At 37.0% G+C, this 13,050-nt stretch overlaps 1 protein-coding gene across 1 annotated transcript in view; it reads left to right on the plus strand.

Moving 5' to 3' along the window:
- Window positions 1-1,596: 1,596 nt before the first annotated feature.
- The window catches only part of LOC148945465 (dynein axonemal heavy chain 5-like), a 137,597-nt gene continuing 126,143 nt past the window's right edge, over window positions 1,597-13,050 (plus strand). Inside the window, exon 1 of the mRNA XM_089099053.1 lies at window positions 1,597-1,904. Within this exon, the coding sequence (XP_088955179.1) occupies window positions 1,871-1,904 (34 nt within the window). The 5' untranslated portion in view covers window positions 1,597-1,870. The remainder of the gene's footprint in view (window positions 1,905-13,050) is intronic.

The raw sequence follows: 13,050 nt of genomic DNA on the forward strand, positions 1-13,050 counted from the left end.
CTACCTCCTAATTGTGCCAAATATACCCATAAATGATTTGTTTATCCATTGTTTTTCAATGCTTATATTGTTGCATCCCTTTGTTAGCAGGCATTTGATTTCTAAACTAGTGAATGACATTACCTAATTGCAAAAGAAAGAGATGACTTAGATAAATACACGGTAAAAACAAAACGGTTAGATAAAGCTTTCAAGCTTTCAAGGGTGACTACAAGTACTCTAGGAAATATGTGGTTGAAAAACTCCAGGAATGGTGTTATCGAGGTACTCAAAATTGTTTGCTGTTATCATATTGCCCCGCTTCTGCCGATGCATCAGGAAAAAAAAATATAATTTTCTAGAGATTGGATAGATAAGGAAAATCACAGAGGTCTTTCGTAAATTCTATTACCCTCTTCAGGACTTACCCTTGAGCTACTTGGTGAGTTTTTGTGTTTGCAGGCTACAATGCTTACTGTAAATGTTCCTATTTCGCTAGATGTAAAATCACCAGAATCAAGGTTTTCACTTTTTCTTCTTGTAAAACTTTTGAGACCACCCTATATTTCTGAACATTTGTATTCAAGTTCAATATGGGTTTTAATTAAAAAAAAAATATATAAAAATACACTTAACACTTAAAAATGCACGTTTGGGCCCGTAAAAATTGCACAGTCTAAATACAGCGTGGTCTCCTGTCCTCTCCGATTTCCACCCCGAACCGCCATCAAATAACAATAAATTTAACACAACTTCTCCTCCGCTCACACCCCTTGAAGTATCAAACTAAAATATAATAAATAATAATAACATCAAAAAATTCTAAAAATAATAATAATAAACTAAATCTAGTAATAAATTTTTTATCTTTTAGATAGTTTTTTACATTCTTTTTAAAGGAACCGAGGCCCCTATATGACTTCACCTCTTGTGGAAGTGCATTCCACTCTCTAGCACACGCAATTCTAGGAGAAAATTCTGACCTAGCTGTCGGTGTCGGGGGTGTATAAATGTCTGATGAAGATCGTGTATTTAAACTATGGATTTGTGATGCTAGTGTGAAAAAGCCTTTAAATGGTGATGGGAGAGTTCCTGAAAAATATTTAAAACAAAAAATGGTACAAAATAGTCTGTAAAGTGATGCCATTGATAGTATGTTCGGTGCTGGGCCTAAAATTTGAAGTGCTTTGTTGGCTCTGGATGCAACCGGGATGCAACCTAGAGTGTAGCCCCCTCCCCCTGGGGAACAAAAGAAGAAATGAGAAGAACTATTATATCCTGGGACAATCTAAACTATTGGTAGTACTCGCCTCCTCCCCCCAATGCCCTTGGGAATAATTCGGGGATATGCCCTTGTGAACAATAAAAGTTTGAAGTAAGAAAGAATATTGAATAATGAATATATTAGAATGAAGGAACTTTTTTGCTTGTAATCAGGCAAAAAAAGCTGTTGAAGAAGAACCACTGGCCATCACTTGAGGTCGCATTTGTATTTTATTATTTGCGTTTGCATTTAGTTTTGATCGGGAGATTACTAGTCTTTAATGCAGTTCGAATCCTCCTTAAACATAAAAACGAAAGAAAAAATAACAATCGTTACTTTTAGGCAATCGAAAACGTATCAAATCGTCTTGTTGTGTCAAAAAAGCAAGCATCCAATGGAAGTCCCACTTTTGTTTTTTGTTTGCTGGATGCAGACAACCAACTGTCATCATTTGGTTCGGTTTCAGCCGAACGTTGCACCATCCCTGTCACCATAGCTACATTAATTGACTTCATTTTCAAGCCATTAGTTCGAGAAATAGCTTGGGAGGCCTACAACTTTGAAAATGAGCAGTCTTTTGGTCCAGGAGAAAAGGCTCCAGCCTATATAACTGGTCACGATTTGCTCATGCTACTCATAAGTCTGTCATCGAGTTTGAAAGGTAAGTCGAAGTGGCATCTTTGTTAGCGTAAATATCAAACTATTTATTATAGTAATTGATTCTACTATTAATAAAGCAAAGTTGAATTTTAGCATAAGCCTTAGAGCAGAAGCCTTTTGGGGACAACCCCCCCCCCTCATATGTTGGATAATGCCTCGATGAAAAAAATGGTGAATTTCTGTTTGTTGAAAGTATTAACGTCACTTTCCACTTTTTCATTTGAAATTTAAAAAAAACATTAAATTGTATCAATTTTCAATATTATTTTTAGGGTTCTCCTGAATATAAGGCGTTTGAAACTTCTGTGCTTAAGATTAACTTTCTGCCTAAGAAACATCGGAAAATGATAATCACGCCTGTAAATAATCCACCTCTTTACTTTTTTCGGGCTTGGGAGGGTGTGGGCGTCAGGAATGCTCAAAACAAATGTTTATATCATATTAATTTCATGTATCAAGATAGTTTTTGGACTAATCTTTTTCTGAGGCCCAAATGATTTTGAGTCTGTTGTAGTGATAGTGTTATACTTAGCTTTTAGTCTGTTATAGTGACCATACATTTTTCTTGATCTGTATTGAAACCAATTTTATGTGTCCACTTGTAGATAATCAGCTAAGCCTGAGTGAGATAATAGTATCTATGTCAGTATATTTTAATTCAATATTTAATCTATAGAGATAATTAGGTTAAGTATTTAATATGATGCATTCTAGGCAGCCAGCTTTCCATAATTCTCTGTTGTAGTTTCCATAGTTTTTTTACTAAAGTATTATATTTTCATCATATTTTGGTATATTTCACTATGACTAACTTTACTTCTTTAGTGTGGTTGCTATAACATGTAGCCTAATTACCATAATTTCTATCATCATTTTGGAAGTCTGTTTTCATTTTATTGTTTTGGCTTTATTGTCTTGACTTATGCTCCTGGCCTCCCTTAGGCCACTCGGCGTGTCCCCAGGTGGGATAGGAGAACGCCCTACAGATATGTAGGATATCTCCATAGAGGGCACGGGCCAAGGGGGACCTTGTCCCTGGGAGTCCATAATAGAAACTGGGGTACCCTCACCCGGGGTCACAAATACAGGTGGAGGAGGAATGCACACTCAATAGGGCCCACCGTTGTGTCCAAAAGTCTTATAAGTTACAAAGCTTCTCCCAGTAATGGGCTAAATTGCATGGTGATACAGAACACCATTGCGGGAGTATCCTCTTTAGGAGGACAACTGCGGCAGGGCGTAAGATCCAGATCTGTGGACAACGACCTCTGCAAAGGGCTGCCTTGACCTTTTCGGGGTGTCTGCTAGACTGTGCGGTTAACTCTGTTCCCACTTGAGTGAGTGGCTCCCTTCGAGGAAATTATAGCCTTGTAAACGACACAGCATTTGCACAGGATTCTGATTAATGGACAATTCTTCTTGGCCTAGTATGTTTTGACGGGTGTCTTAAAGCTGAAAAACGTCTTCCTAGCCTATACACGGTGAGGCTGCCTCACCGTAGTAGCATAATATTTTTAGGGAGGATTTTGACTCTTGTTGATAGAAGAGCATCGCCAAGTGCTGAAAACAATGTTGTGACCAAGATGGGCCCAGGATTGCACAAAGCCTCCATTCACGGAGCTCCCAGGGACCTCTTGCTGTCCGGTTCTATGCTGACTTTAGCAATTCGGTGTATATTTGAGAAGATATGTGATCCCCATCTTGCACTGGTATCCGGGATCATTGCTTTTCCTAAGGTCAAAATAATTTCAATGATTTAAAGAACAGGAAAATTGGAACTTCGAATGTTACGACGTTAAGAATGACCATCGTATCAATATCTTGACTGACGAATTCAGACGATTCGAACTGGACTTATTAGGAGTTTCATAAACTCATATTCCAGGGGTAGGAAGCATGAAATTAGGTAATATAGAATTTGTTTACTAAGGCAGGAAGCATGGGGTACATCGACAGGGAGTAGGGCTCATGCGGAAGAAGGAAGCTGCTAAGTCTTGTTTAGGCTGGGAAGGTATTAATAATAGAATACTAATTGCTCATCTTATGAGTAAAAAGTTCAGGGTCACCATCTAGCAGTGTCAAGGTTAATTTGAAGCTGAAATTTCGGAAGGGTAACTACCTCCCGGGAAGTTGTGATGTTGGTAGACTCCAGGATGAGAATTTGAGAGAAACTTTCCAGGAACAATAGACTACTAAACTTGAGAGTTTAAAATTTGGTAATATGGAAGATGGTTGGAATAATTTTAGAAAAATAATTTGCGAAGTTGCTGAAGGTGTCTTAGGGAAGAAAGCTTGGACTGCAGCTAACACTATTAGTGAAGAAGCTTTAAAAGCTTTAAAAAGCATTAAATAATGAGCTAAGGAGGTGTAAAGTGGAGGCCATGGATAAAATTGCCGATGATCTGGAAGATGTAGTTAGACCGCATGATAGTAAAATAATGTACTGGTATGTTAATAAATTGAGCGGGAGTAGTCAATCCGGACTTGGCTCAGTTAAAGATAGGAACGGGGCAACATTTAGCGATAAGGAAAGAATTAAAGAAAGATGGGCAGAATATTTGAGAAATTGCTAAACCGAGATAGAGTTGCAGGAAAAGATATAGAGGAAAATGAAAAAGTTGTGATACCTTGGATGTGAAGGAAGAATTGTGCTGTGAGGAAGAATTGGCGACAAAACTAAAATGATTAATAAGTAATAAAGCCCCAGGTGCTGATAGTGTGGTAAATGAGTTTTTTTTTAAATATGGTGGTTATGGGGTTAGAAATAGGTTGCTGAAGATTATGAATATGATTTTTGAAAAAGGGGAAGTACCTACCGATTTTAGGAAAACCTTAATCAACACTTTATGAGAAAGGTAATAAAAATGAGTGTTGTAAGTATCGAGGCATTAGTCTGGTCTCTGTAGGTAGCAAATTACTTAGTAATATGATACTTTTAGACTGAGAGATGTCGTAGACAAAGTTTTAAAAGAAGAACAGTGCGGTTTTAGAAAAGGAAGAGGATTTGTCGACCAAATTTTCACTCTTACGTTAATAATTCAGAAGTGCCTGAGTTGTAAAACACCTTTTGTCCTCAGTTTTATAGATTATGAGCAACCGTTCGATTCTGTTGATAGAAGAGCTTTAGTAAAGGTTTTATCCTTGTATGGTATACCAGACAAATACATTAGAGTGATTAGTGCTATGTACGAGAATAACACTGCTGCTGTTAAAGTAGGAATTGAAGTTAGCAGCTAGTTCCAGAGAAATTGCTTAAGGATGGTTCTGGGTACCTGGCTGACTGACCGTATTTCAAACAATAGGCTGTACAAAAACGTGGTTCAATACAGCTCTTTAGGGCTATAATGAAAAAGAGATTGAGGTGGTTAGGGCACGTTGTGCGGTTGAAGGATGAAAGATTGCCGAAGATTATTCTTTTCGAACAACCATCTAGGGCTAAACGTAAAGCAGGTCCTCATCGTCTGGGGTGGAAGGACACCATTAAGAAAGACTTAAAAGAAATGGGAACTTCGTGGGCGGGTTTAAATGGGAGGTTTCGAATAGATTGGGCTGGAGGAGGAGCGTGCATAGCTGTGTTGGCCTCAGGCGGCTTGGTGCTGTGTTGAGTTGTTAGTAGTAGTTGTAGTATATATATATATATATATATATATATATATATATATATATATATATATATATATATATATATATATATACAAAACCCCTCTGCCTTCCCATGGCCAGAACATAATTTGCACTTTACTGAAAAAAATATAAATGTTTTTACTTTTATAACTTTAATAAATCAAATAATATTAACATTTTGATTAATAAATATCATTATATGTATATTAAATTGACAATGCACACTAATTTGTATTTTTTCAGTAAAGTGCAAATTATGTTCTGGCCTTGGGAAGGCATACCGGTTTTGAGCCCAACTTATGTTAATTTCTGCTCGTTTTGAGTGAACTCGGTTATTTATTGTAATTTCTGTTCGTTTTTGGTTTCTTTTATTTATTAATGCTGATTTGTGGTAGCTTTTTCCAGATTAAATTATTTGATTTTATTTCTGCCCATGTTTGGTTTAATGAAGTTCTTTACTTTTCTTTGAAAAACTTACTTTCTGGATAAAGCTTTTTTAAATAATTTCTGTTCGTTTTGTATTGACATAGTCTTTTCAGGGAAAAACAAAATAATGCTTTAAATCTTTTTTTTAAGACTTTATAGTATGGCCTGCTATTTGTGTGCTGGAGAAAATTTTTCAGCAATTTTTAACAACATACACCTTTTAAAAATCTGGACAAAATTAATAGTATTTAATTTCGTTACATACCTCCTGTAGTTGACCTGAAATTTAAAACTTGATACAATTCGCAAAAAAAAAATCTGCTTACTTTCTTTGATAGCTTGGATACACTTATGCTATTTTGACTTGGTTAAATTTGAAGAGCAGAAGTAGCCCCGAAAGTTTGAACATTATACCCTCAGTCGTTCTTGGGATACTGCTGAAATGCCGTATTGGGGATTAGCATAAACACAGTGCTTTTTGGTTGAATCTTAAGGCAACATTTAGTTTGTAAACATAAAGGCAAATGGGAGGGTGGGCGTTGGAGGGGGATTAGTTGCACTCCAATCACTTTCGACTATTAAAAGGGCATCAGCCCTTTCTATTTTCAATCGAATGAGCCTTTTTCTTACGACAACTTTTTCGATACAAAGTGCCCCGGTCTAAACAACAACAACAACAACAAAAAATCATACATTATACCCACATCGACCTTTACTATAAAAATTTCAAGCCTTCGAATCACTTTCGACCATTAAACAGGGCACTAGCCCTTTCAATTTTCATTCGAATGATCCCTGTTGAGTTTCTCCGACAACGTTTTCTATAAATACCTTATATGCCCCCAGGGCATAACTTACAAACCTTGCCATAAGGGATGTGAGGGTGGTTGTCATCCTCTAAGACATAATTTCCAGAACTTTCAACTGCGTTAAACAAAATGGCTATCTCAAAAATTTTGATTGGATGAGTTTGGGAAAATCGTGGGCGTAAGAGGGGCGTTAGTCCCTCTCCAATCACTTTCAACTATTATAAAAGGCACTAGACCTTTCAATTTCTAATCAAATGAGCCCTATTTAAGTTTCTACAGCAACGCTTTCAATATAAACCTTGTATTCCCCCAGGGCATATCTTACAACCCTTGCCATGAGGGCTAGGGGGGGGGTTGTGATCCTCAAAGACCGAATTTCCCGAACATTCTACTACGTTGAAAAAAATGGCTATCTGAAAATTCTGATCGGATGTTTGGGGGAATGGTGGGCATGAGAGGGTGGTTAGTTACCCTCCAATCACTTTCGACTATTAAAAAGGGCACTAGCCTTCTCAATTTCCAATTGATCGAGCCCCTTTTGAAGTTTTTACAACAACTCTATCAATAAAAACTTTATATGCCCACAGGGCATAATTTAAAACCTTTGCCCTAGGGGCTCTGAGGGGTTTTTAATCCTTAAATACATAATTTCCAGAAGCTTAGACTACGTTGAACAAAATGGCTTTCTCGAAACTTTTATTGAATTTGTTTGGGGAAATTGCGGGCGTGAAAATTGGGTCAATTACTCTAACTCACTTTCGACTATTAAAAAGGGCAATTTCAATTTCCAATAAAATGAGCCCTTTTTGAAATTTCTACAACAACTTTCTATATAAACCTTATATGCCCCCAGGGCATAACTTACAACCGTTGCAATGAGGGCTCTGATGGTGTTATCATTCTAAAAGACCTAATTTCCAGAACTTTTAACTACCTTGAACAAAATGGATAGCTCAAAATTTTGATTGGATGTGTTTGGGGAAATGGTGGGCGTGATAATGGAGTAAAGAACTCCATTAAACAAAAAATGAGCCAAAATAAAATCAAATAATTTACCAAGCGTGAAAATACCACAAATCAGCATCGATAAATAAATGAAACCCAAAACGAACAGAAATTACAATAAATAAGCGAGTTAAACTCAAAGCGAGCAGAAATTAACATGAGTAGGGCTCAAAACCCCTATGCCTTTCCAAGGTCAGAACATAATTTACACTTTACTAAAAAAAATACAAATGAAGTGGGAAGTCTGAAAAATACTAGTAACAAGTCGGAAGCCTGAAAAAAATATAAATGTTTTTACTTTTATAACTTTAATAAATCAAATAATATTAACATTTTGATTACTAAATATCGGTATATGTATATTAAACTGATTATGCATATTCATTTGTATTTTTTTCAGTAAAGTGCAAATTTTGTTCTGGCCTTGGGAAGGCCTAGGGGTTTTGCGCCCAACTTATGTTAATTTCTGCTCCTTCTGAGTTTGACTCGGTTATTTATTGTAATTTCTGTTCGTTTTGGGTTTCATTTATTATACTTTCAACTATTCAACTTTATATACATTCAACTATTAAAAAAGGCACTAGCCCTTTCAATTTCCAATCTAATGAGCCCTTTTGAAGTTTCTACGACAATGCTTTCAATAAAAACCTTATATGCCCCCATGGGATAACTTACAACCCTCGCCCTGAGGGCTGGGGAGGAGAGGTTTCATCCTCAAAGACCTAATTTCTGGAACTTTCTACTGCGTGGAACAATATGGCTATCTCTAAACTTTGATTGAATGTGTTTGGGGAAATGGTGGGTATGAGAGGGGGGTTAATTACTCTCCACTCACTTTCGACTATTAAAAAGGGCAATTTCAATTTCCAATCAAATGAGCCCCTTTTGAAATTTCTACAACAACTTTCTATATAAACCTTATATGCCCCCAGGGCATAATTTAAAACCCTTGCACTGAGGGCTCTGATGGGGTTATCATCCTAAAAGACCTAATTTCTAGAACTTTCGACTAAGTTGAACAAACTGAATATCTCAAAATTTTGATTGGATATATTTGGGAAACTGCTGGGCGGGAGAGGAGGGTTAGTTGCCCTTCAATCACTTTCGACATATGAAAGGGCACTAGCCTTTCAATTTCCAATTGAATGAGTCCTTTTTTGAGTCTTTACAACATCGCTTTCTATAAAAATCTTACATGCCCCCAGGGCATAACTTACAACCCTTGCCCTGAGGGCTGTGGGGGGGGGGGGAGTGGTTGTCATCCTAAAATAACAAACTTCCAAAACTTTAAACAACGCTGAACAAAATGGCTATCTAAAAATTTTGATTGGATGTGTTAAGGGAAAAGGTGGGCGTGAGAGGGGGGTTAGTTTCCCTCAAATCACTTTTGACTATTAAAAAGGGCACTAGGGCTTTGGATTTCCAATCGAAAGAGCTCTTTTTCAAGTTTCTACGACAAAGATTTCAATAAAAACTTATATGCCTCCAGGGCATAACTTATAACCAGTGCCCTTAAGACTATGGGGGGACTGTCCTGCTCAAAGGTATAATTTCTTGAACTTTAAATTGCGTGAAACAAAATGGCTATCTCAAAATTTTGATTGAATGTGTTTGGGGAAATTGTGGGCGTGGAAGTGGTGTTAGTTGCCATTTAATCACTTTGGACTGTTAAAAGGGGCACTAGCCATTTCAGTTTCCAAGAGAATGATCCCTTTTTGAAGTTTTTACGACAACGCGTTCTATATTAACTTTATATGCCCCCAGGGCACAACTTACAACCCTTGCCCTGAGGGTTGTGGAGGGTGGGGGAGGGGTTGTCATCCTGAAAGACCTGATTTCCAGAACTTCAACTAAGTTGAACAAAATGGCTATCTTAAAATTTTGATTGGATGTGTTTGGGGAAACGCTGGGCGTGAGAGGGGGTTTAGTTGCTCTCCATTCACTTTCGACTATTAAAAAGGGCACTAGTCCTTTGAATTTCATATCGAATGAGTCTCTTTTGAAGTTTCCACGACAACACTTTCTATAAAAAAAACCTTATAAGCCCACAGGGCACAACTTACAACCCTTGCCCTGAGGGTTGTGGGGGAGTGTCCTCGTCAAAGACATATATTCTATCTGGAAATCAACTACGCTGAACAAAAGGGCTATCTCAAAATTTTGATTGGATGTTTTTTAGGAAACGACGGGCATGGAAGAGGTGTTAGTTGCCTTCCAATCAATTTCGACTTTTAAAAAGGGCACATGCCACTCCAATTTCTAATTGAATAAGAACCTTTTTGAAGTTTTTACGACAACTTCTTCGATACAAAGTGCCCTGGTCTAAAGGAAAAAAATAATAAATAATACATTGTGCCAACATCGTTCTTATATGCCCCCAGGACATAACTTAAAACCCTTGCCCTGTGGGTTGTGGGGAAGAGTCCTCCACAAAAACATAATTTCTATCTGGAAATCAACTACGCTGAACAAAATGGCTATATCAAAAGGGCACTAGCCGTTCCAATTTCCAATCGAATGAGCCCTTTTCCAAGTTCTTACGACAACTCCTTCGATACGAAGTGCCCTGGTTCGGAAAAAATAATACTTTGTGCCAACATCGTTCTTAACTTAGGCAGCGCGATTGCGCTGCCTATGATAGTTGTAACTAAGTTGTCTCATGTAAGTAGTTGTAACTATGATAGTTGTAACTAAGTCCCCCTCATATACGGAATCATTTTTGTTCTTGTATAGAATCCGGTAAGCACGCTAGAAGTGAAGTTTATTTAATGCTAATGAAATAAAACCCAATGGGATAAAAATATAATAGTTTAGATTCAAATTTGGGCTATATATTTGCATATTAGGGAGTGGGGTGGGGTAAAGCATAGCATATATTAAATACGTAACCTAACCTAACCAAACTTAGGTCCCTTTTTGTCCCCCTAAACCCCCAAAAACTAAAGTTTAAATATAGTTCCCGGAGTGAGAAAGCCTTTGTTTATACAGCGTCCTATATGCATTTCGGGGTAATGCCTATCTGGTCTTCGCAATAAAATTCTCGCATGCTTACCGGATTCTAGACAAGTACCATTATTTCCATTCATTTTAAGTTTAATGTTGCTCCTTACTTTCAGTTGAAAAAAACGTGTTTTTCCATTTTTTTTATTTAATTGTTGTCAAAACTGCATTTATCTGGTGTTGGTTAATGCTGACAAAATTTGCTCCTGACATACGATTCACTTCTCTGAACGATTTTATAAAGAAAAAAAATGGATTCTTAAAGATTTAGTATCATAAAGAGCGAAGGACTTGAGTAGAGTTGCTGCTTCCTAATAATCTGGACAGTTTTTCTTTTTTTTAAGTTTAAGTGGCATTCATTTTGTGTTCTTTTTTTTTATGAAATTCTTTCTGTTTAAGTTCTTTATGGTAAATAGATTATTGACTGCACTTTATGTCCTCAAAATGAAAATTTCCAGCGCGTGGTGATGTTTCCACGGAAAGTGACAGAAATTTGAAAGGATTTTGTATACCTTCAATAGTTTGGCTATCTCAGGACCTTTAGACTTCTAATGTTTTTGCCCGAACCAACACTTTTGTGCTGCCGAAGAAAATGGTTGAGAACAACAGCTAATAGAGGTAGCATCATTTTTGCTAATTGAAATAGAACAAGAACCGAACAATATTTGAAATCACCATTTTCACTAGTTTTATGATCGGATTCGATACGATTCAATAGGATTCAATATTGATTCGATACGATTACCCCTGAAAAAATTGTATCTCCATGTAAAAAAAAATAATTCAGGGGTTAATCAAAAATGCCCAAACAGTGGATATTCAGGTTATAATTTTCAAGCTTTTCGTGGGGTTAGGAATCTTCTGACATTCTTGACCTCAGGATGGTGTCATATTCCCTCACCACTTCTTGTAGTTTACTATATGAATTGCCATAAAATCTTTTACATTCAAAATCTTTCCGTAATAAGAGTGAAGCTTCAGAGTCTTCAGCGCTAAAAAAAAATGTCTTCAGTGCTTCGGCGCTGAAAAAGAGTCTTCAGCGCTAAAACAGGTCTTCAGCGCTGAAAAAAAGTCGTTGAAAAAAAGCGCTTCAGCGCGGAAAAAAGTCTTCAGCGCTAAACCTGCCGTTCCATAGCCACTCAAGTACTTTTCAGTCAAGGCATACTGCTGACTTACTCAAAGTTCAGCGAAGGAAGAGGAAAATCAGTTAAAGGAGATTTTAAATGTTACGATAGAAAAAAGAAGCAGGACTTTAATTACCCAAGATGAACTCAGCCAAGATGAACTATGACATTGCTGCATCATGAAAGAAGTACGTTGTCTTGTGTGCTCATAATAAACATAATAAACTCATAATAAACCTAACAAACTCATAAAAAAAACACCTTGTACTTGGTTTTCCTTCTAGAAAATATTTGACAATTCTGGGGTTCAATAGAGCCAACCCCACCTGCTATGTAACTGTTTAGATACTACTACTAAAACTGCTAACATCTCAAAGCAGCACCAAACCGCCTAAGGCCAACACAGCTACGCAAGCTCCACCTCCATCTCATTATATTCAAAGGCTTCCTCTTTACACCCTACCCAGAAGTTCCTATTTCCCTTAAATCTTTCTTTACAACATCCTCTCAACCCAAGCGTGAACGATTTGCTTTTCCTTTAGCCCTAGATGTCAGGGCCTTGGCAGTAAAGCCACCGGGCCCCGGCACTCGGCAAGTGGAAGGCTTCTATATATAGATTCTTACTGTCGCTTATATTCTAAACGCAGACAATTTGAGCCTTTTCTTGATGTCATGACGTCTAAATGGACCTTAAATTAGAATTCGTGCCTTTGTATAATTAAGTAAAAAAAACAAGTTTTTTAAACTGAAAGTAAGGAGCGACATTAAAACTTAAAACGAAAAGAAATTATTCCATATATGAAAGGGGCTGTCCCCTCCTCAACGCCTCGCTCTTTACGCTAAAGTTTTTTATTGTTTTAAAAAATAAAGTTGTGAGACAGAGTCAAACTTAGATAGATAGCTCTTTTGAAAGCACTAAAAAAACTGTAGCGTAAAGAGCGATGTATTGACTTGGGGGAGAACCCCCTCATATACGTAATAATTTCTGTTCGTTTTAAGTTCTAATGTTGCTAATGTACCTCTTAATCACAAAGGCCGTTATTTAGAATAAATAGCTCTTATGAAAGTACTAAAAAACCTTTGGCTTAAAGAGCGAGGCATTGATTAGGGGGTGAACCCAATCATATACGTAATATTTTCTGTTCATTTTAAGTTTTGA

This window comes from Artemia sp. Qi Xiang Cuo, chromosome 13, assembly GCF_049724085.1.
Source record: "Artemia sp. Qi Xiang Cuo chromosome 13, ASM4972408v1, whole genome shotgun sequence".
NCBI classification, from domain to species: Eukaryota; Metazoa; Arthropoda; class Branchiopoda; order Anostraca; family Artemiidae; genus Artemia; species Artemia sp. Qi Xiang Cuo.